At 42.1% G+C, this 23,414-nt stretch overlaps 2 protein-coding genes across 4 annotated transcripts in view; both read right to left on the bottom strand.

Annotated features, from left to right (window-relative positions):
• Nucleotides 1-1,508: 1,508 nt before the first annotated feature.
• Nucleotides 1,509-13,041, bottom strand: fes (FES proto-oncogene, tyrosine kinase). Its single transcript, XM_037481455.2, has 18 exons — nt 12,802-13,041; nt 12,161-12,334; nt 11,619-11,715; nt 11,323-11,506; nt 10,844-10,981; nt 10,636-10,755; nt 10,385-10,513; nt 9,308-9,503; nt 8,252-8,329; nt 7,394-7,594; nt 7,028-7,150; nt 6,817-6,870; nt 5,013-5,131; nt 4,815-4,909; nt 4,566-4,689; nt 2,441-2,598; nt 2,209-2,331; nt 1,509-2,105 (listed from the first exon to the last, which is right to left on the bottom strand). Exons 1-18 carry the CDS (start codon nt 13,024-13,026, stop codon nt 1,963-1,965), a joined length of 2,481 nt encoding a protein of 826 aa, XP_037337352.2. The 5' UTR covers nt 13,027-13,041; the 3' UTR covers nt 1,509-1,962.
• A 4,628-nt stretch (nt 13,042-17,669) lies between these two features.
• furina (furin (paired basic amino acid cleaving enzyme) a) overlaps nt 17,670-23,414 on the bottom strand; it is a 60,052-nt gene continuing 54,307 nt past the window's right edge. For all 3 annotated transcript variants that reach the window (XM_037456708.2, XM_037456707.2, XM_037456706.2), the window contains exons 13-16: nt 23,161-23,340; nt 22,960-23,084; nt 21,289-21,411; nt 17,670-19,141 (exon numbers count right to left, since the gene is read on the bottom strand). In XM_037456708.2, the coding sequence (XP_037312605.2) occupies nt 18,534-19,141; nt 21,289-21,411; nt 22,960-23,084; nt 23,161-23,340 (1,036 nt within the window). In that variant the 3' untranslated portion in view covers nt 17,670-18,533. The remainder of the gene's footprint in view (nt 19,142-21,288; nt 21,412-22,959; nt 23,085-23,160; nt 23,341-23,414) is intronic.

Here is a 23,414-nt window from a genome sequence, read left to right as displayed (position 1 = left end):
TTACCCTCAATTCATTCTCAATGTTGAGCTTGGATCTGTATTTAGTTTTCAGAGACAGCAGCAGTACGTACGTGAGAAGTTCTCAATAAAGTTCTTGAAATAAAAGAATAAAAGTCCATTTAAAAAGAATCCTACAGAGAATAAAAACATGAAAATTCTCAGTGCAAAGATCCTGAACTTTCAAATTCAATTGCTTCTTAAGCTTACTTTCTGCAGAACTACAAACAGAAAAGTTCAATCACACTACCAACTTACAAATGTACATAACAAGTAGAAACCTAGACCACACGGTTTCCTGAGTGAGTCTTAATTATGTGCTAATAGTCTTAATTATGTGACAATGATATGCCAACATTCAGCATTCAGTAAGGCACTTAGTAAAACTATTTTCTCTGATGATATTGCCAAAGTGAGGTGTGTCTCTTGTCACTTATCAACAGTCCCACTCAAACAACTTAAGAACTGAAGATGGTTGAAAACTGAATTTCCTCATGCGACCCCCTGTAGTACCACTGCAACCCACTAGAGGGTCTGTCGCACAGTTTGAGAGACAATGCTGTAAGGTGCAATTAAACTCATATCCAAAAATACATTTACTCATCCAGCATCAGGTCACATTTTTAGGAATCTCAGAGTTACCTTTGATTGGGTTAGCCCTTTTAACTTCCAAATAAAATCTATTTCATCTACAAAACATTGCAAAAAAATGAGACCGTGCATTGGACACTTCGAGACTAAATTCTTGCAGATCTATATGCTTGTGTTCTTGGTCCGCACCACAACCTGTTGCGGCATTTGAAGATTGAGCTTCTCCAGATGCCATTTTCAAAGAGGCTTTATGTACAAGGGGCAGAAATGCAGAAGGTTTAGGGGATTAACCTGTCACACTCTATGAAAAGGGTGTTTTCACCCTTTTCATAGAGTGTGACCTGTGCTTTGAACTGAATGTCGACAATTCCAAAGTTGAAAGGTTCACCCACTGTCAAACATGGAAAACATGCTTCCCATTCTAAGAATTTGAAACCCTCATAGGTTTTCTTTGTTTTGAATAAATTATTTCTCTGCTGAATGCAGTGGTCTTCCTCCACCAGTTTGGGGTTGTTGAAAACATTTGTGACAAATTAAAATCATTTTTATGACTTTCCATAACAATCCAAAAATCTTTTCTTTAAAAATGTCACTTCACAAATGAAAATTCAGTCCCTTTCTTTCTGCTTTACTTTTGTTCCTACAGTATATCAACTTGAATAGTTTTTTTTACCTTGGTCACAGAAAGGAAACTGTACCTGAACTCCCCAATTACCAAAGCTTGGTCAGTGGTCATGAGCTCAACTGTGACGCTCAAGATACACTTTTATGACTTGAATTCGGACGAGGCCAGGTTGTAAAATTCCACTCTGAATGAAATTCTGTCTTGACAGAGAAGTCAAGCCACAAACCACTTAGCAAGGTTCAGGAAAGGAGCCTGAGTGACATCAAAGACAAATGTGGACAGATATCTAGTTTGAAGTTTTGTCACTCCAGAAATGTTTGAGTACTTTGCCAACTGTTTTGGTGGGAGATGGGATCTCATCAAAAATATTGATTAAAGCATCTCTAAGCTCAAATAGAACCCTCTTTTATTTTAGGTAGTTTTGTGTAATCGCCGGCAGTTGAGTTACACCACAATGCTTCCTTTTGAGTTACACTACTGAAATCCCCCAGAGGGGGGTCTGCAGTCTGAGGCAACACAAGGACACACAAACGGCCCCCGAGGCGGCGCTAATGGGGACCTTGCTGACCAATGTCTGTGCTGACAGAATCTGGTCTGATGTCTCAGATTGAAACCCCTGTTTGGTTTCCATTTCCATTTCTAGGGACAATGAAGGGACATTCATTATTACAAAAAAAAAGAAACTGACAGAAGGAAGTTTACTTAGTTTACAGCACATGTCCAACGAGCAGGCTTGTCTCTTTTGACTCTTATGTCATCTTGTTATATATGGCAGTGAGCTCAGCCCTAAGTTTCTTGAAAGAAGGTCTATTTTTGGGGTCGTATTGCCAGCAGCTGCTCATGATCCTGGAGATTTCCACGGGGCAGCTGTGCGGAGCGGGCATCCGGTATCCTGACACCCACCACAGACAATCAAAACAGCCAATGAGACATCTCAGCACACCTGGAATCCAGAAAATACCAAGTGGACATTTGGTTTATTAGGTTTATTTTACCTTTCTCTACGTTGTCTCGTGTCTGTTGGTTGGTCATGCTCATGTAGGGCGACATTCCCATGGAGAAGGTCTCCCACAGTAAGACTCCAAAGCTCCACACGTCGCTCTCTGTGGTGAAACGACCTAAAACACCAGCAGAGGGCAGCAAAGGCATCTTTTTCACTTTTGACTACTGGCACAGAGGAACAGATGTGTTTGTAGAGACTGCAGGTCAGAAACCGCTGTAGCCTACCGTAGTTCAGGGCCTCAGGAGACGTCCATTTGACAGGAATCTGCCTGAGGCCGCCCTCTGTAGAGTAGACGCCGTCGTCCTGCTGACGGGACATCCCAAAGTCGCTGATCTTCAGCACGTTGTGCTCTGCAACCAGACAGTTTCTTGCTGCCAGGTCCCTTTTAAAAAGACAACAATGAATAACAGGGGCTCATAGAAAGAAACAAAAGGCCACACAACAGATTCATGCTCTGTATCTGTAAATAGCAGAAGGAAAAGAAGCGAGATACGCTCTGGTCGTGTCTCGGGTGTGGCTTGCGAGGCGGCCTGAGAGCTACCAGCCTGCTCTGATCTGTCACCGCTGGGGATACAGGAGTCCCGTGATGAGCCAGGGGTCAAAACCTCACGTCTTTTCCAGAGTACCGACAGCCTCCAGTGATTTATCACTCGAAAGCACGACAATCTCTCAAACTGATCCCCTCTGCAGAATTCCTTTCAGGGTGCATTGTTTTGAGTATTTTCACAACACTCTGATCTGAGCTTCTTCTCATTTTCTTTTTGATAAATGTTTTTAAAGCACACTTTTTTTGTTCCTACATTACATAAATAAAACAAGGCAATGTGGCATCCTTGCATTGCCTCTGTGCCTCTTTTTCCAGATGATTTAAAGTGGTTTAAGGTCTCCAGGGCTGTCCGAGGCATAAAGAGACAGCATTTTCTCATCATGGACCTGTAGAAAATATTAAGTACATTAACATCCAAAAGTTCTGCTATTTTTACATCAAATTCGAATGAACGCTGAGTTCAGAAGGGGTCGGTTCAAGCAAGGTCTCCAGTGGCAAAGGGGTTTGTAGGGGGGAGGGGACCAATGGCTCAATCTGGGGTCTCTGCTGGTGGGATTTTCACTCTTTTCTCTTAATAAGCTGCTAAATGTTTGAATGTTTTGAATAGGCTCTTTAGTCATATTACTAGGACAGGGACGGCTCTTTTCTGCGTTCCAAACTCAAGCCGAAGACGTTGGCTCTCAGTTGTATCGTAAAATACCTGCGCCGTAGTTCTCTCACACTCTCAGACATCAATTTGGTATAACTGCAGTTTTTCATTTGAGTTTGAGTGCACTTAACTTATAAGTTGATTCATATGAACGTTTCTGCCAAATGAAAGTAAAATAATGCGCAGCAGAAATAATGATTGTCTTTTTAATTTGATAGAAAAAAGAATGTAGAGGTGAGTTTGTCTCAAGCTTCCTCTTCACAGACATCTGTTATTCATGAAAACGCTTCAACCCTCTCTTTGAATCGCCCCATCAACATGTGGGAAAGAACTGCAGGGGAAGTTCAGTTTGGTGAACAGTTGTAAGTCATGAATATTAGGGAAGTAGTTGTGTTTATTATTATGGCAATATATCTGCACACAGCTTCCTCCTCACTTGTTCTTGTAGACACAACATCATTCTTCATGCAAAATGAACTTCCTTTTTTGACTTATGTCATTTTACTAAAGGCATCACTTGTCCAACACGCTGATCTGCTCTGCTTCATGTTTTTTTCTGTGTTTAGTTCATGGTGCCTTTAAATCCACTACACAGTTTTTAGAAATTAAGTCTATTGCATGAGGGTATTTTCAAAACCCAAACCTTTATCTACCAACCAAAACTAATCAAAAGTAATTCAACTGGTGGAAAACGACCTGGGAAATGTATTGTCTCGCTGGGAAACGAGACAATAAATGTTTTATTCTTAAAACTTGTTTGTACAAGCAGCTCCCGTCTCGTCACCTCTCCTTTGTGGAATAGTATTCCAGCCGTGGAGATGACCGTAAACAAAAGTAAGAGGCAAAAAAAAAAATACAATACAACAGCTTTCAATAGCTACAAAAGCTTCCTCCATCCCTTAAAAGATCACCAGGGTCCAGGCTTGCTTTTGATTAAATGCGTGACTCTTTTTTCTGGGCCCGGGACGCTTGTTGCTGCTCTTGAGCTCTTCAATTAAATGGACAAATCTGACTATAAACCAACTGCTTTAAATGGTAAAATCATCAACTTGTCCCTTAAATTATACAATGCCTTGTTCGTGATTTAGTACTTAAAATATGTATTGGTGTCAAATATTGTATACGGTGCATATTGATTTATTGATCAACCAACCTGTGGATGCACTTCTTGCTCTCCAGGAACTCCATGCCGGATGCTACGTTTTCTGTCATTTTGACCAACATTTTAGGCTTCAGACTGTTACCCTCATGCCGTAAAAAAGAGAGAAAATCCCCACCTTAAATATGCACAAACACACACACACATAAAGACAGAGTGATGATGGAGAAACAAAGCGGTGAAGAAATAATTGTCAAATAAAGCTCAAAGCTGAGAGATATAACGGTAGAGTCTCAAATGTACCTTCAACAAGCTCCATGACGATGAAGATGGGCTGTTTCTGAGTGCACACTCCAATCAGCTTCACAATGTTTGGATGCTCATACTGCTTCAGGATCCTGGACAACATAAGAGAGAAGGGGTGTGTATGTGTGTGTGTGTGCGTGTGTGTGTGTGTGTGTGTGTGTGTGTGTGTGTGTGTGTGTGTGTGTGTGTACTGACCTGGCTTCCATCAGGAACTTACTCTTTTGCTCCGGGGATAAGTTCTCTTTACAGGATTTTACCGCTATAGGAGTGTTATCAGAGCATAAACGGCCACTGTTCACTTCTCCAAAGTTACCCTGTGAAGAACGAACAGCAACATTAGTTACAGTGTCTTTACTAACGCAGTAAGGCAGGGGTGTCAAACTCATTTTAGGTTGGGGCCAGATTCTGCCCACTTCGATCTCAAGTGGGCCAAAGCATTAGATGCGGTGGGTCCGGAGCCTGAGGTGTGATGCAGGGGTTGGTCCGCGCACATTTTCTGCTCGCAAGTTTCTTTGCACTCAACTTTTTAATCCAAGTCATGGCGATCTGCCCCCAGCAGCCGTAACCAAACTGAACAACAGCGTTGCACACCGGGAGCGATAGAATAGCAGCTACTTTCATAGAAATGCAATTTATGTCTTTCTGTAATTCTGATAAACCAATAAGGTGTCTGGATGGTAAATGTTTACACTTCTCATCCAACCACAATCAAATCCACGCAATCCCGACGGCGCGATTTATACGGATAGTTTTTTGTGTGTTTTTGAGCGTTGACAAGCCGGAAAACAATAAATACTCAAGTAAAGTATAGATCCACCAAATTACTACTTAAGTATTTGTACTTTGTTACTTGACACCTCTGCTTTGGATACAACATCTGTTTTCCTTAACAAACTGTATACAATTGTATTCACATTGCACAGTGATTTAACCAAATAAATATCAATAACACTGTGTCAAAACAAAGTAAAAACTATAACATAGGAAAAACTTAACATATGGTCAAAATCACCTTCCGAATAAGAAGGATTTTAGGTCAATTTTAAAAGCGTCCAGTGTTTCCCTTCGGTGGTCGGGGGAGGTGCTGCTGAGCAAAGGGCCCGGGGGGCCGTGCTGTGGAGCTGTTGGGCACCCGGAGGAGCGAGCTGCTTGCAGATCTGAGTAATAGGTTCTTGCAGGTATGGAGGTGCGTGTCCATTTCTGCATTTACAGGTGAGTATTAGGACTTTGTAGTCAATCCGGAATGAGATGGGGAGCCAGTTGTGGGTAGGATTGGTGTTATGTGCTCATTTATCAGCACTGCTCTTTTGGATGTATCTGACAGGGAGTTTGGAAATGTTTTTGAGATGAAAGAAGGAGGTTACGCAGGATGACGACATGGAAGGTTAACATTTTCAATTCCAACCACCTCAAAGAATTCTCACTACGACAACTTTTCAAGTAAAACTGAGGATGGGTTTAAGAAGGATGTATTGATTGCTGCAACTGTTCCTCCTGTCTACACCAGCCTTGAACAGAACCCTTCTTTAAGTGATTCAGATTTCATGAGCGATGGGGGACTAAAACTTGTACTTCCAATGACACCGCTGCTGTGCAGCAGAGGGAAAGCAAGACAGTAAAAAGCAGGGTCAGGATAAAGTCTTATATTAGCTTTGCCTTCACTTGCAACAACATCTCTTTTAGATGTTATCTGTTTACAGCAAGAAAAGAAACAGTTCAACAAATAATACAACTGTCAATGTTCATGTGGGCATATAGTAACTATTGATTCAAGACATGTTTGATGAAATGTGGAATGATCATTTAAAGTGGCAACCATATTGATTGATCAAACCAATTCTTAAGATCTGGTCTCTTGTTGCGTCCATTTACAGGATTAAACAAGAACTCAAACACGTGGACTCACAGTTGACCTATTATTGTGTGCTATATGAGATAATACATAAAAACAGGTGGTTCACAATTCACATTTCTACCTAGAGAAGTAGAGTTGACCTACCCGTCCAATTAAAGGTCCCAAGATAATTTCATCATGCTCCAAGACCCACTTGTCCTAATGGGGTTAAAAATGAGTGATGAGAGTGATAAGCAAGAAAAGGGAAGAGAATCTGTAGACAATCTGTCATTGAAGTCTTTATTTGCGTGTGTGATTATCTGTGACAGGATGAACTAGGGAAGTACTTTAATATGCTAATATGTTCCTGCAGTACCTTCAGAACAAGTCTCTTCAGCACAATGTCAGACTTCTTGGTGATGTGTTGTTGGGAGGAAAGCAGATGACTGATCAGCAGCGGGATACTGCGGAAGCTTTCTCCATCTAAACGATACAGATTCTACGGAGAAAAAAAGTACAGAAATCGACCAAATGGCAAACTTACAAAATTAGTCTTCTCTTAGATTTGAGAAGGAAACAGTACATTTTATTATATTTGGTTTCATAATCAGTGTTATTTAAAATATCCATGCATGTTAATAAAATATGATGTAACACGGAGAGAGGAACCCGTGTCTACTGTAACATGCACTTCTCTAACTCTCTGCAAACGAGTGCGTTTGTATTCATTTGATCAACTTACATCCGTGTTCTGAATGAGAAAATGCTTGCAGGATGCGTCCCACTGCACAGAGAGCACGTAACCCTGTTTCTCTTGACTCTTCCTCACTAAGAAGTCTCCATCATTCGTCAGCAGCTGTTGGACCTCCAGTCTGGGAATGGCTCCGTGGTACCAGTCCTGCTGCCCAAGAGGACGATCCACCTCCTGCACCATGTTGAGGGGCTGCGGCACATGGAGACAGGGAAGAGAAGGATCTTAAAAGCTGATATGAATAATTAATAAATTCAAAGTGATGGTGGATGGCTTGCAGGGTGACTCTGGAGAGCTACTTCAATGGAGAGTCTGTAATACATGAAAGTCTAACTGCACCACGTTCCATGCTTCTGAGGACGTCAAAGTGTTGGGGAGGAACAAGTATTTCACAAAAATAGCAAATTATTCAGGCTTTAAGTCCAGAAAATACTGGACTTCCTCCACAGGGCCTTCTCCCATCGAGGGTCCGGGTGCTGGGTGATAACTCTGTGTGTCGGTGATGATACGTTCATTATACGCCTTTCAGATCTGGCAGAGTTTCAGTAGTACTTTCAGGCGCACAACACCCCAAAGAAAAATCATGTGCCCAGCGGTAAATGCACTTGCCCCAAAGCACGATGAAGTGATTCATGGTGCTCTAGTAGGTTTGAGTGTGCAGGTAAAGTTAAGAGCAGGCGGGTGGAAGAAGGAGAAGCACAGTGTCTTTCAACTGCTACACGTGTCCTTGCTTTTAAAATGTCCTTTGACAATATTCAGAGAAATTCTTCACAACGCAATGCCAAACAGCCTTCTTTTGTTAGTCTGTACGATCATTGGTAATTGATTGTGATTCAGTGTTTAGCCTACCTCACATTTGGGTTTAAACAGTCCACCCAGATTGTTCATGACCCCGCTCATAAAGATTTTGGAGGCAGTTGGGCTGTGCTGAAAAAAGAAAAGATCCAGAGCGCAACCTTGTGGTCAGTCAAAAATATTAAATAATATTTACAAACACATAAGACTTGCAACGGTGTTCTGCCTTGTCTAAACCTAAATGTAGTAGGTGCTGCCCCCTGGTGGACAGATGTGGCTCATTGTTGTTACGTTACCAGGAAAGAAAGAGCACGCCGATCCTCAAAGATCCTTCTTTCACGCGCAGCTTAGGACATTATTCGTACATATTTTGTGTTGTGGCCAAAAAAAAATAGGTTTGTAGATGTTCTATGGTAAAAGTAGCATCTAAACCATGCTAGCTCTCGTGTCATGCAATCTTTGTGCCACTGTTCCAGTTATCAATCCTGTTTGAGTGACAGGGTGAAAACAGTAAAAACGCAAGAAAAGCAAGACTTGTTATTCATCTTTTCTCAGAAGGACAAAGTGTTAGCTAGCTGTCTATTCCTGTCAAGAGGAAACACAGGTGGAGGGCAGCACGCACGTGTTCATTTGTATGACATCTATTTTTAAGATCCAGTTACAAAGAGTCATTTAGTAGCAAATAAAGCAGCGTTGATTATGGGTTAGCTTACTACTCAATGAATAACACAAAACACAGTCCCGTGGGTTAGATTTGAGTAATTCTGACTTTGAAATCAACTTAACGAAATCAAAATGGCCTTAAAGTCTACAGACACACTTTTGGCGTAGTGCTATATGCTGATGTCAGCAGGTATACCAGGTTCACTATTAGTTTAACGAACCACCATTTACTACTAAAAGGTCTTTGGTACAATATTAAAGTATTGACTGGTAATGGAGGTATTTGAGAAAAACTATCCTTTGAGGAACATGAACATCTATTCCAAATTTCCCCCAAACCAACACTGGTGTCACAAGAGGAGAACTAACAGGGTCACTGAGGTCAGAAGGCTACATCTAGTAACCTGATTAAAATAAAGTGCAATGAAAGACCAGCAGAAAACATACATTGCTTGAGTTGGACGAAAGTGAAATTGACTCTGGGCCCAGGCGCAGTGCGGACGGAGGTTCTTTGGAGCCCAGCTGGTCCAGTTTATCCTTCAGAAGAAGCCTCTGAACCTCCAGCTTGGCTCTCTGTCCCTGCGACAGAGCAACCTGCTGCCGGCAATCCTCCACTGCATGTCTCTTGCTAAAATGGTAGACTCTGGACGTTGGAGAGAGCAGCAGTGGCTTACGTCAGTATTTCAACAACACAAAGGGTTCCACGAGTCAATGAAATGACACGAGTGTTACAAACAGGCAGCACAAAAAGGAAGAGACTTCAATAAGAAGTCTGTCTGTGCAAAAAGAGTTAAAGAAGCTGTCCTGTAGTCGATGCTCTGGCGACAGCTAAATCAGCCTTTGTCGTGAATTGTCAGCATGTGAATCCAGTCAAGCTTTAAATGAATCAAGAGTCCTGGCAGTGAGGTGAAACCAGCCTGTTATGAAATAATGAGGACTATTGACACTATTGCTTCCCTTCTCCACTTCCACAGGTACTGTTGTACGGCAATAATTAAAGGTTTTCAGTGAGTCAGACAGTTCGGGGTAAATCAATAAAGCTGAAACTATTGATTGATTGACAGGAAATGAAGATGTAATGCTCTTACTGGTAGGACATACATAATGTCTTAAACTGAATAGGTTTAAACCTTTCACTATTTTGCAAATGTTTCATTTCCTCATGATCTCGGAGTGGTGCTGCGTAGGAGCCCCTCAAGTAAATGTGCTCAGTCGTCAAATCATCCCCAAGTTAACAGATTCTCAGCTCCAGAGGGTCACACTAGGTCACCCTCAAACAGCATGCCAACGTTCACTTTAAAAAAAAAAAAGGCAACAGAACCTCCACTTATCTAAACAACACCCCCACATTTTAATTCACATGTGTAGCCCCCGGGGTCCCCTCGAGTTACTCCTCCGAAGGGAAGGACTGCCAGCAGAGGAAAACTTCAGTCATTTGTCTTCATGGCTCCCAAAGTTTGTGTGTTCTATTTTGGATAGCTCCTCTGAAACCTCTACATACCACATCACAGAGCCACCGCTCACCTCTGGCTCTTTGTGACATCCTCACACTCGCTGTACAGCTCCAGCTCCAGCTCCAGATGTTCAACCGCGGTCTGCTGCGAGCAACGAGTCCGAGCCAAAGCCAGCAGCTCCTCCTCCACCGCGGTCAGCCTGGGAGAAGGAGAAATAAAAACAGCTGGGGAAGTAATTGATACAAAACTGTCAGAGGAAATAAGAAGTTAAAGGAGTTTTAGGAGCAGGAAGTAGTCGATGCAGGCGTCGTTAGTTCTCACTTGTGCTTCACCATCTCAAGCGTGAGGTCGTTCAGTTCAATCTCTCTGGGTCTGAGCTGCTCGGTGTCTTCCAGCAGACTGCAATCAAACTCTGCACAAGCAGGATCCTCTCCTAAGGACCTGTTAACACAAACACACAGGAGCATTGCTCTGCAGGTGGCAGCTTTATGGTTGCATTGTTGACTTGTGAAGTGCTGACTCAGTTTACCGGTTCTGTTGGATGAAGCTTTCATATTCTCTTTGGGGGTCGATGGCTGTTAGAGCAGAAGATATCTCCCTGTGGAGCTGCACCACTTCATGATGAAGGGAGGAGTAGATATCAAAATATTCCTGCAAGATATCCTTTCTGAGGTCAGAGATGCCACAGGAAAACAGAATTAGTCAGTTTATATCAGTACAATGCAAATCTCCTTTGGGACTTGCCTCAGATAAACATTTCCTCATGTTAAACTTTTGGATGTTTGAATAATTCTTATATTTGTCTTATTTCATGAAGAACCTGTGATGCAGGTTGTGCCTAAAACAAACTGTAACCTCTGATTTACAGCATGTACAAAGAGCATTCTTTCCATTTTGATCATCTTGTTTGTAGAGTGAAAAGAACCCCCCGTAAAGTAATGCCATTCAAACACTCTCTCACGCACACACACGCACACACACATTGTTGTGTAGCAGATGTAACCCTACAGTATGAGCACCATCTCCTCTTGCAGAGTCTGCAGCGCACTGAGCACGGCGGGCTGGATCTGAGTGTAGTGTTGCTGATGGTAAACTTGAGCCGCTCGCACAGACAGCACATATTCGTTATGTAACTTGTGGAGTTTTATCAAAGCCTTTACGTAACGCTCCTTGGCCTTGTCTCGGTCTTTATCTGTGTGCAGACACACGTAGACAAAAACACACACGCACACAAGATAACAAATTTACACCAAACTGTATGTGAAAGTGATTCTGCTCTGAAGAGAAAAGTGCTATGTGCAGACCTTTAGTGGCCTCCTGGTACTTCCTCTTAGTCTGAGCTGAATCTCTCACTGCCTGTTTGTAGTTGCTCTTCAGCCTCTCCAGCTCTGTCTGCGTCACCTGCATGCAGAAAAACTGACAAATGGTAAACGTCTGGTGCAAAGCAGTGGGCTTTATTCACAGTAGAGAGGTGTGGTAAGAAAACGGTGTCAATGAGGACGACACAGGATGTGGACACCGCGGCTATGGTGCATTTCACAACCTGAGGATCAACAAACACGAGAAGAAATTATCTGAAAGAATTATCTGACCTTTGTTTGGCTGCCAGCTGCCAAAACGTCAAAATCAAATTGATGTCTGACATACATACATACATACATACATACATACATACATACATACATACATACATACGTGTGTGTGTCTGCAGTGTTTTTCCTTTTTTGGAGACCAAATGGGTCTCTAAATTATTGTTGCTCAAATTATTGTATTTGAGGTTCAAAGGTAATGGAAGTCATACTAAAGCCTATGTTAGTGTGTCTGTGTGTGTGTGTTTGCCCCACACCTTGCTCAGCTCCTGCCTCAGCAGGTTCCACTGCTCTGCGTAGGTTTTTCGGAGCTGCCGTTTGTCTCTGATGAGCAGCGTCAGCTTGGTGATGGGACCGTCCATCAAATCCTCAGAGCGCTTCTTCATCGCCTGACTGAGGAGGTCCGTCTGAGAGACCAGGACTCCCCATGACTGATGGACAGGGGACAAAAGACAGGGATATTATACTCTCGTGGGATGTCAAATTGTTGGTCTGATAGTATAGAAACTAGTGTCTTTTAACGTTTAAGTATTCTATTCTATCTACTTTGACGTTGTGTTTATGTCATGGTGCTTCCTGAGCAAATTACAAACAAAAAACATAGATATTTCCCTAACAGGTAGCACTAAACCAGCATATTAAACACAAATAGTTCTGGTTGTGTTGGACTTAGTGGTCATGAGTCTGATAACCGTGTAGATGTGAACATTAGTTATATTATTTATTAGCTATATTATAGTTTTACAGAAGTACTGATGAATAAATACAATAGTATTGTGCTGGTTTGCTTCATTTAGATGAAGAACACCAAAGGCACTTTTAATAATGCGTCCGCATGCGAGGGCATAATTCTGCGACTGGATAATCCGCTGATCAGTAATGATCCATAAGACCTCACCTTGTTGAGCTGGCTGACGTACTCCTGTCCTGCAGCAGCCTGAGGCCGCTCCAGCTTCTCGGCCATGGCCGACATGTGCTGCAGCTGCATGGAAAACTCACGTTCGCTCTTCGCTCGATGACCCATCCACTTTCTCATGACCTCCATCAGCTGAAGCTCCGAGTCCAGCAATCTAATGACAGCTGCGTGTGCCTGGGGGCAACGCACGTTCTCCCCGAAGCTCATCTTCCCACACCTCCCTGACAGGTGTTTGCTGTCAGCAGTAAGTCAGAGCAACTGTGTGTCCTCGCCGGTGTGAGAGAGCGCCGAGCTGAAGCAGCTACCGATGACCCGCAGAGTGTGGCATTCAGGGGATTTCACTTCCCTGTGAAAACGGACTGCGGTTCATCTCACACTTCCTCATTGCTACTTTTCAATGTGGTTATGTGCGTAATGTCTCTTAAACGAGAAGCACTTCTAGTGGCGCAGTAACGGTGAAATTTGCCCTTGTTGCATATGTGAAATCAAATGCAATCTTCACTTTCAATATACATCTAGCTGGGTTTGGTACTTTTAAATAAATTATTATTAAAATAAATAAATACAATTATTTTCAAATATTGATTTATTAAAATTTGATTGATTTTAGTCAAAGTGCTTCTAATGTTCGGATGTTATTCATCACCACGATGAGGACAGTTACAGGTTGTCAAAACGTGGGAGTTTAAGTACTTTGCTAATGCAGTTTCATCTAAGAGCAACAATCACCGTGTTGAATCGTTTCGCTTTATTCACCACGGTGTGTCGCACTGTCAATAAACTGATGACTTGTTCAGATGCAACCTCTATTCCTTAATAGTAATAATAATACTTGGTTTTATTACTCAAAACAACCATTACACATCATCAAAGACCTATTGCACGAAACATAAAGACACGACCGACGGAAGGATGCAGAGCAGCTCGGCCTGGTTTTAAAGACCACAGAGCTTTGATGCTGAGATGCTGTTAGAGATGATGGTGTAGAAGCAACAGTCCATTGTCCTTATTCTAAATGTAAACTATTTTCCATTTCCATAACTGAAGTGCCTCGGGTGGGAAGCCTATATTAAAACTACTGTATTCAAACACAATTTTAAGGGTAGATATTTTTAACTTAGTATTTTCTTTATCTGCAAATGTGGTCTACTCAGAGCTGCTTTGAGTTTTGTATTGAGTGCAGCAGAGAAACACACATCTGAAATACATCTATAAAGTATAAGCACCTCAGTGTTCTACAGAAGCATAGAACTTCTGTGATTTAACTACTTTACACTGACAGAGGATTTCTAAATAGTTACTTGTCCGAAGCGTTGGAACATGGCTCCAACAGAGCGACTTCTAGAGCCATGCAGCTACAGCACCACCAGTTTGAATATAGTATTCAGGAAATTGTTTTAGTCAGTGTATAATCACCTAAAATGAGGAGCTGTAGTGTTGCTTTAGTTTACAAAAAGCTGATAAAAAAATGCTATATTACCCTTTTACATAGTTATGTTTATTTTAACCATATAGACCATTTTAAAAAGCGCTATATGAATAAAATGTGTTATTATGCATCAGTAAAACAACCAAATGTAATACTGCCTTTTTATTGTTTGTTATATATTATTTGATTGTATTATTTATATTCTGATTCTTGAATGATCTGAGAAACACGTTAGTTTGTATACACCAGCATCCATCGATCATATTTGCCTTAAGAGCATTTCATTTAATAAAGACACATTCAAATTTGCATAGATCTTTATTTTTTAGTAGAATCTATAATTGACATCAATTAAATAAAGGAGAAAAAACAAGAATCTTTAAATTACAAGAAAATTACACTGCACCATTCATATAGTACAAAAATAGGCCTTATATTAGAGTTGTGTCCCATGTAAGATAGTAATTCTTGTACATTATCCATAAGTCACAAATCTGTAAGGTATTGTGTGCAGCAAGGAACCTCTAGAAGCGGTGGGAGATCAGCAGTTGTCTGAGCCTGCTTCACTAACCCCCCCCCCCCCCAACAACCCCAAACCCTCACCAAGCGTTTCATTAATGCTAAAACTAGCATGTGCACACAGGGACGCACACAGGTCGGATTCAGCCCTTAAGGTAATGGAGATGTGATACATTCTACCTTCTTCCTTCAGAGTTGCTGAACATTTAGTGTCACCGCAAAATTAATTTTGCAAAAAAAAAAGCAGAGATGACAGAATGATGTCAACAAAGCACTTTGACGTGTGAAAGGAGTCGATGGGCTGCGACGACCTGAAAGCGACACAACGTCGAACTAAACCAACAGCATTAAAATGATTGTCTTTGGTTATTCCAAAGATATTGCTTCTATCAAATCCATCCGACTTCATATTGACCACTTTGACTGCATCTAAGGCAGGACTAAAGCAACATTGAGCTCCAAATGGAACAAATCCACTGAAACAAGAACAAAGCCACTTCAATGAGCAAGTCTTTTCTTTATAGCTGGAGGAGAACATTTGCAAAGAGAAGATATATTTCTTGGTAACATTTCTGTTACTTTCTACATTTAAAAGCTTCACACATTTTAGTGCCGGTGAAGTGGCAGCCCGACGATGAAGAGCTGCTTGCTGGCACGATAAGCAACACTTTTCTTTTTCAGTGTGTAGCTTCCTTCACATTACTGCAGTGAAAGGATTGATCTGGCCGGTAATGGTATTCAGCAGCTCCCCCTGTTGGAAGCACTATCTACTCAATGCTGCTGCATTCATGATTATCTTAAAACGTTGAACACTTGAGTACTTAAATCGCCAGGTTTATCAGTTTAAAGTATTCTTGTCTTTTCAAGCTGTGGCAAATACAAGATCAAGCTGAGATGAATTAATCCGTGTGGCCACAGTAACATTACATTACATTACATTACATTGTAACCTGTCTGAACACCCCCAAAATGTTGCACTTTAGGATAAACTTTATTCTTTCTGGAAGACATATGAATCTTTTGCAAGGAGAGATGCACAATGGATAATGTTGCTACTAATTGCATTGGTTTCAAAGTTGCACACTGCTGTTCCCCTAAAGAAGTAAACGCTTTGCATCCAGACTCTAAGAAGCAATTTTGGTGCCACATTAGCTCGTTATCTGTTGTTTTCACACTTCACACCAAGCTGGGAAGTCAGTAACACAGACTGTGTGGCTCAAGTCGGAGGCTGTAATTGTTACATTTCTAAATAAGCCTTCTCCTAATACTTAATCGAAGCCTAAATGGCACTAGGCACTGATGTACGCGAGACAAAGATATGCAGCACACTCATTATTCTACACCGTTGGTCCTTTTGAGAGCGATTTCTCTAAATCCATATTCTTGGGTTGCTTTTCAATCCCGTTTAGTGCTTCCTGGCCGAAACTGCAGCAATAAGCCAAATGTGCTACACCTGCACTATCCATCCGAGATGAATTAAGCTTGCTGGTTGAGTACTATGTGTTTACGAGCTCCTGCATAGCAATCTTCTCCATCTGTTTGTACAGGATTATGGATGGTATTGGTTTGGAAACGGTTTTCTTTTTCTCTTAACAATTTGCTATTCAGATCACATTCAGTTCTGAATATTTGTGACTAATGCCCTCAGAGAAAGCTTTTGCAACAAAAGTGGTTAAATTGATAGTTTTGTATGTTTGTGCACCTTCTTACCCTCAAAATAAGGAAATGATTTGATTGTCAGTGACATAAACCTATGAACAAAAAGGTCTTCCGTTTGTAATTTTGCACTTAAATGCTCGCCACAAGATCTTTGGACATCCTTCTACCCATTCTCTTTACAATAACAGGCTTTAAAGCCCAGCTGGGCTGCCCATGAAGGCTGATCCTCAAGACAATACATTTAGAAAGAGATGGTAGTTTCAGCAGAATAGATTTTACACAGCAAATTTATAGTTTCTGAAGCACAATTGCTTGTCTCTTCTATAACTAACCAACCGCCTATCTTCTCAAATCTTTCCCAACAAGCTCGTCATATCCAACCTCAGTATACTTTGACCTCTAAAATCATTTAACAGCTCCTCTCGCGGCGTGTGAAGCCTTAGAGGTAGATGGAAAAAAAGGATGAGCAGCTGCAGTTTTCTATGCATGTTATCACCATGACAACCTCTCTCAGCCAGTTTCGCAGTTTTTGTGCTGCAAAGAAACATAAATCACAATTCGCACATGGACGCAAAAGAGATAAATGGTAAATTAATGGTAAATTCAAAGGTTAAATTATGAGATGCATATTTGAAATAATAACCAGCCTAGAAAAACAATTGCTTTTTGTTTTTCTTAAAAGGTACGATTAAAACCTCTCAGAATAAATATTTGCTGCAGTATCATTCATAATAGAATAATTGGCAAGTACGGAGAGATGAAATTCAGCCTAAATGAAGACTGGAGGGAAAGAGCAAATAGACTGCTGGGAAGAGGAGTCTCCACGTAGGATTACTAAACTTTTCAGTTTCAATTCAAGAGGGAGCAGACTATGAAGGAAAGGAAAGCATCACTTTGGAGGGCAGTGAGACCTTTTTCATAAGCACTTTCACACATTCATTTCTGTTACGATATGCAGTGTGCCTCGTGTATCTTTGTAGTGTTAATGTACTCTGAAGAAGAGAAAAGCCTTGATGTATTGTTAAATGTGTCTGCTCTGTCAAGGAATCACTCACAGGTAACCCAACACCTGCCGGCTGCTTTTTAAGAAGCTCTTGTGCTCAACAGTCACATATTGTTCCGCGTCCCATCGGCACGTCGGCTGCTTCTCTCTCAGCGGGATGTGAGGACATCAAACACAAACATGAAATGCCCCTGGAAGGGATTGTGCCTCAGGGTTGAGCAAGAAGCCTGTGTGTGTATGTTTTTTTTTTTTTTGCTCTTGTCATTTATTGAACTTTTTTGATATTCTTCCATGTGACGATTGGGTAGGAGATCAGCACAAGAGAATTTAAAGTTTTCGAACTGGGATAAATTGAGTCCACTTGAATCCCAGCAGTCAGGAAGAAGCTTTGTTGGTTGTCGGACTCAGTTTGTTCTGCCAGAGCTGAGAGAGATGTTTCCAGGCTCCGTGTACAATAAAAGCACTGAAGTCCCCCCTCACACCGATTATACTTTGGATTTGTGGACGTTTTAAATTCCCTGCGCATCGCTGCAGATAAGCGGTGCTTTTATGAACAGAGTTTGGAAGTTGATGCCACTAATTGAATCCATATTTTCAAATCCGATCATAATACCATGTTTCATATCAGTTTAAAGTTAAAATACTAAATGTGAGAGGGCCAGCTTTAGCTTCTCTTTAAAAAGGCAGAACACTGCTCATCAGATGTACACGCTCACATTCACACAGACAAATACACCCGTCTCTACTCCTCAAATTTAACAATTTTGTCTCGCTTCTGCACCAAGACTGATGGAAAAAAAAGAAGAAAAAAAACGTTTGTGTTAACTGGAAAAAAAAAGGAACCAGAGAGGAAAATGGGCTCAGCGCAGACAGACACAATTAGTTATGGAGGTCAAGAAGAGGGAGAGAAGCGCCCAAATATGAACGGAGCAAAGCTTAGACCGTCCCCGGCAGATACTCGGAGGAGAACCCAGAAAGAGACAGGGGAGAAGGGCTGACGGATAAAACCAGAGAAAGACTGCATGAGGGTTGTTACCACTGCTCTGAATCGTTAGACCAATAAAGGTGAGAAGACTTTAAAGTTGGAGGCATGTGGGGGAGGCTTTAAAGAGCACTTTGTGTTTTAATAAAGGAAGTCCTCTCATTCTGGACGTCAAACTCATCGTTATCCGAGTCTGTATTCACCCCATCATCCCCCCACATTGTCGGGATGCCGCGGTACGAGACCACCCTATTGCCCCCGAGGCCGAAACTGCTGCCAAAGCCGCCGCCAGCCTCCAGAGAGGGCAGCTTGATGAGCGCGCCGGAGCGCAGCTGCAGCAGCAGGAAGGTGCCAGCGAAGGTGGCGATGATGGCCATACAGCTGAGCACGGCGATGGTGATAGGCAGCCGGGAGCTGAGCTGGGGCTGCTTGCCCGGGTTCCCCTGCCCCACTATGAAGCTGAGAGGGGATTCACGCATGTACTGGTTGATGTGCATGCAGGTGCCAGTGTTGGAGTCCAGGGAGCTGTGAGTGGGGCAGGACAGGCAGGCCTGAGGGCTGAGGCTGCTGCAGGTCAGGCAGGGTGGTGGGCAGGGCAGGCAGGCCAGGACGGAAGCTGGTGGTATGAAGTGTCCCACTGTGTAGTTGAGGGGCTGGGAGCCCACTGAGAAGCCTGCCGGGCAGTCTTTCACGCAGCCCTGCTGAAACAGGTAGTGGCCAGCGTCGCACTCTGCAACACAGAGAAATAAAACAGAGATTAGAAGCTGCAAACACTGATTTTACCTCTTTGCATAAGTCAGACAACCCAATCACATAGAAAGGATTGGTGCCCTGACAGAGGGCATAGTGAACATGGAGGAGCACAATGTGGCAAACAGTTATAAATACATTCTTCCAACGCAAGACAAAGTTTTGCTTTTAAGTCACTATTTTCACTTTAGTTAGAGCTATTTTCTTTACTAAGAAAACTGATGACGAAAGAAGATCTGCAACGGATATGCTGAGCGCAGCATGTTAAAGTCAACAGAGGCATTCCAGATGCAGACCATTGCCTCTGATGGCAATTAACACTGCAGTTATAAACCCAAAATAAGAGCATTGTTTAATAAATGATGATCATAAAAACTGATATAAAACAAATACATTTATTAACCTCTGTTGACCCCCTAATGACTGCATATCATCTGATGGTGGTATGTAGGTACATCTGATAGCCTGTAGAGGTCACACTGTCACCGTTTAGACAACATGTAGGTGCCCATAGACAGTAGTGTTTCTACACCTTACGTATGGCATTATTTGGATTAGGTCAGAAATGGCCATATGAGTTTAAATACCATTTTATTTAAATGAGGTTACTAAAAAAAAAAGGGACCTCCGGTAGAGGTGGGAGGTCAATCCCATCAGCTATCGGTCTAACCATGGATAAGTCTCTCGAGGCCAAGAGGCTGGAGTCTGGGGCTGCAGTGTAGTCAAGACTCCCTTTTCTGTGGGCTGCTAACAGAAGTGTAGAAGCCTTTTCAGTTGGTCCCTTTAACCCCTGATCAGCTACTTCCGGTGGCTGAGCTGGATATCCTGACGCGTGTAGTTTTAAAGATGAGGAGTAGAAATTGATCCGGTTTGGTGCAATGACCATTTATTGCTCTTCCGTGGAAAGATTTTACAAACCAAAAATGAAGTAAAAATAATAAACACAATTCAACTAATGTAGTCTCTTATTTGGTGGGAGACGGCTTGTCACGTCATGGCTCCTCACGTCACTCCACCACACGGTCAAAAGACTGTTTCCTTTCTCAGCCACACCCACTGCTCGGTCTTCCTGTCTTTAAGGCCTGCCTACACACACACCCACACACACACACACACATGCACACACCCACACACACCCACACTACTTTGGAGGAAAGAAACATGAATATACAGTAGCTCGATATGGCTCCTACAAAGAGCATTGTTTAATAAATGACGATCATAAAAACTGATATAAACCAAATACATTTATTAACCTCTGTTGACCCCCTAATGACTGCATATCATCTGATGGTGGTATGTAGGTACATCCGATAGCCTGTAGAGGTCACACTGTCACCGTTTAGACAACATGTAGGTGCCCATAGACAGTAGTGTTTCTACACCTTACGTATGGCATTATTTGGATTAGGTCAGAAATGGCCATATGAGTTTAAATACCATTTTATTTAAATGAGGTTACTAAAAAAAAAAGGGACCTCCGGTAGAGGTGGGAGGTCAATCCCATCAGCTATCGGTCTAACCATGGATAAGTCTCTCGAGGCCAAGAGGCTGGAGTCTGGGGCTGCAGTGTAGTCAAGACTCCCTTTTCTGTGGGCTGCTAACAGTCAGATTAGCAATTTACAAGACCGGCAAGTACGACCAGTTTGTTTCACAGCTAAACCAGTTCACAAGCTAACTTTAAATCATAATAAACCATGTCAGACAATGGCCGATGGGTTCCCAGATCGCATTTCGGCAAATGCATTCTGCCTTTTAAACTTCTTTTTCTCAGTTTTCTTCATTTAACGAGACTGCTATTGACCTTACAAAACTGTCCAAAAGACGGATGCAAACCGGATTTTCCAGATGCCCACGGGTTCTATATGTGAATGGATAATCTGTTTATAGATATGAAGCAGAAGTTAGGGCTTCATTTGTTTACCGTTAAAAAAAAAAGAGAATTCTGACAACATTTAACAAAGACATGCAACAGAGACAAAGAACACACACAGGAGAACATTTAATTCTGTTCACCTCAAACGCTACTTCACATGTTACATCACAAAATGACACAACATATAACTTACACAACCTCCCGTCACTTCCTGTGAGGAACAAGCTGTGGACAAGAGATGCTAGTCTTACCGATGCATATCTGCCTCAGGTCCAAGGTCTTACAGTTGGCATTCTCCGGCTGAGCGTTGTCAGTGGAGCTGGAAGACACTGAGCCGGTGCCATACAGCACCAGGGTGAATTGGGTCAAAGTACCTGAGCGGAGAAATGGAGGAGATTAAATCAAATTAACCCAGAGACAAAATAGGCCTGTCAAAAAGAGCTCTGACACTCCCTAAGGTGGACTAAATGTATCCTATTCCAATTGTAGACGTGTGCATAAAATGACTCCTTGAAATGAGCTGCCATTTAAAGACATTAATTCACTAATGTGAATGTTATTAAGAGCAAATTCATGTGAGGGGAATCGAGAGAGGTTCCACTTTAGTGAACATTTTCTTGCTGAGGAGGGAGTGGGTGATGCGTTCATAAGTGCTTTTTAGTTAGAAATAAAAAATATTTTCTGTTTTTCAAGCATTTTCTTGGCTTCTGAATAGTGTGTTGTGGGTGGATGATGTAGATCCACACGGTTGTTGGGGAACAAACAGAGGCGGAAATATTCACTCTGCGGCTTTATCATGCTGCCTGCTATGAGAAAATTGGTTACTGCACAGCTTTTAAAAGTCAGTTCCACAGCTCCTATAAAGAGTAAAAAGGATCTTTGGATGCAGGAGCCACTTTCTTATCTCCGGCACGGACTCCTTTAGCTTGAGCTGAACTCTAAACTCAACAGAATAATGTTCACGTAAGGTCATTCTGTTGGAACGCATACTTAATGCACTTGATGCATCTTATCCTACGGTCACTGACCGTAGGATAAGGATATTAAATCTTTTACTTAAAGCAACTTTATTTACACAGTAAAAAAAACTCAGTCCTGTACAATTCAAGTAAGGATGGCCGAGTTCCCTGTGCTATACGAGATCAAACAGAAAGACGTGGAGCACATTGCTTTAGAGCATTTGGAGAATTCAACCAGCTTTCTCAGAGCTGCCACTTAAACACGTTACTGGTGAATCACCGCAGCCTAGTTTGAACTGACTGCAATACAAGGACATTTATCAGTGGGCCGTCGGCTCATTCACCTGCGTGGGACCTCATTCGGACAAATACAATCACTTTACAGACATTTATTTAGATGGAAATCTTCTAGCTCATTACCTAAATGTATACTTTTGTTATTTCCAATTGACTGAAAATAAGTTTGCATTTTTTATTCTTTGTTTAGTTGCAGCTTCTTAATTGGGAGTCTACAGCTCTAATTGGTTCAACATCATTTTAAATGGAAAAGGCTTTTAGACAAAAACAGTTCTGAAAATGTCCCCTTGAGATTTGAAAAAATTAAAAAACGCTCACTCAATCAGAAAAGTAGTTCAATCAAGTTTTAGGTCACGGCGGGAAACTTTTAAATCGCTTTGAAATGGCATGAATACAATTAAGATGTGACCATATGATGCAAATGAGCAAACGACTCACTGTCACCAAGGATACTTAACAGGTCCACATGCGCTTGCCATTAAATCATATGGCACATAGGTTCACCAGAAACTCCTTCCACAAAGCCTCCGGCAAGGAAAGCAGCTATAATCAATAATCCTTATCTTGCATCATTATCCCAATTTCAAATATGCCCCAAAAGGCAGAAAAAATTCTAGTTATGAGCACACAAACAAACGTGCAGGAATATCGACAAAAAGGCTTTACCGTAGTCACTGGCACCAGCGACGTTCTCGATCTCCAGGATCCACGGGCCATTGGGGCTCTCATCCCAGGAGTGAGTGGTCATGAAAGCCCAGTCGTTAAAGCCCTCTGACGAGAAGTCGTGAGGCCTGCAGGAAAACCAACATCAAGCAACGTTTGTTTTTACAAACTTGTCCGTGTGTATTCGCACGGGAGTGCTTCTACCGTGGGTGGAGCAGAGTGGAGCGAGTGCCAGAGGGACTAATGAGGTGGATCGCCAGGTTTCCCCTGCGGTTGTAGGACAGAGTGAGCCGGGCCTGAACGTGCTCCAGTGATGTCACGTGACTGTCCGTCCCGATGCAGGCGTCCACACTCACGTTGATTGACAAATGGCTGCCAATGTTTCTGTCAAACATGAGAAATGACACATAAAAAAAGACACATCAAGACGGCGACATACGTTGGATAAAGGTTGCGTG

The sequence above is a fragment of the Pungitius pungitius genome, chromosome 4 (genome assembly GCF_949316345.1).
Source record: "Pungitius pungitius chromosome 4, fPunPun2.1, whole genome shotgun sequence".
Taxonomy (NCBI): Eukaryota; Metazoa; Chordata; class Actinopteri; order Perciformes; family Gasterosteidae; genus Pungitius; species Pungitius pungitius.
The sequence above is the reverse complement of the archived record's forward strand: the minus strand, read 5'-3'. Positions and strand labels throughout refer to the sequence as shown.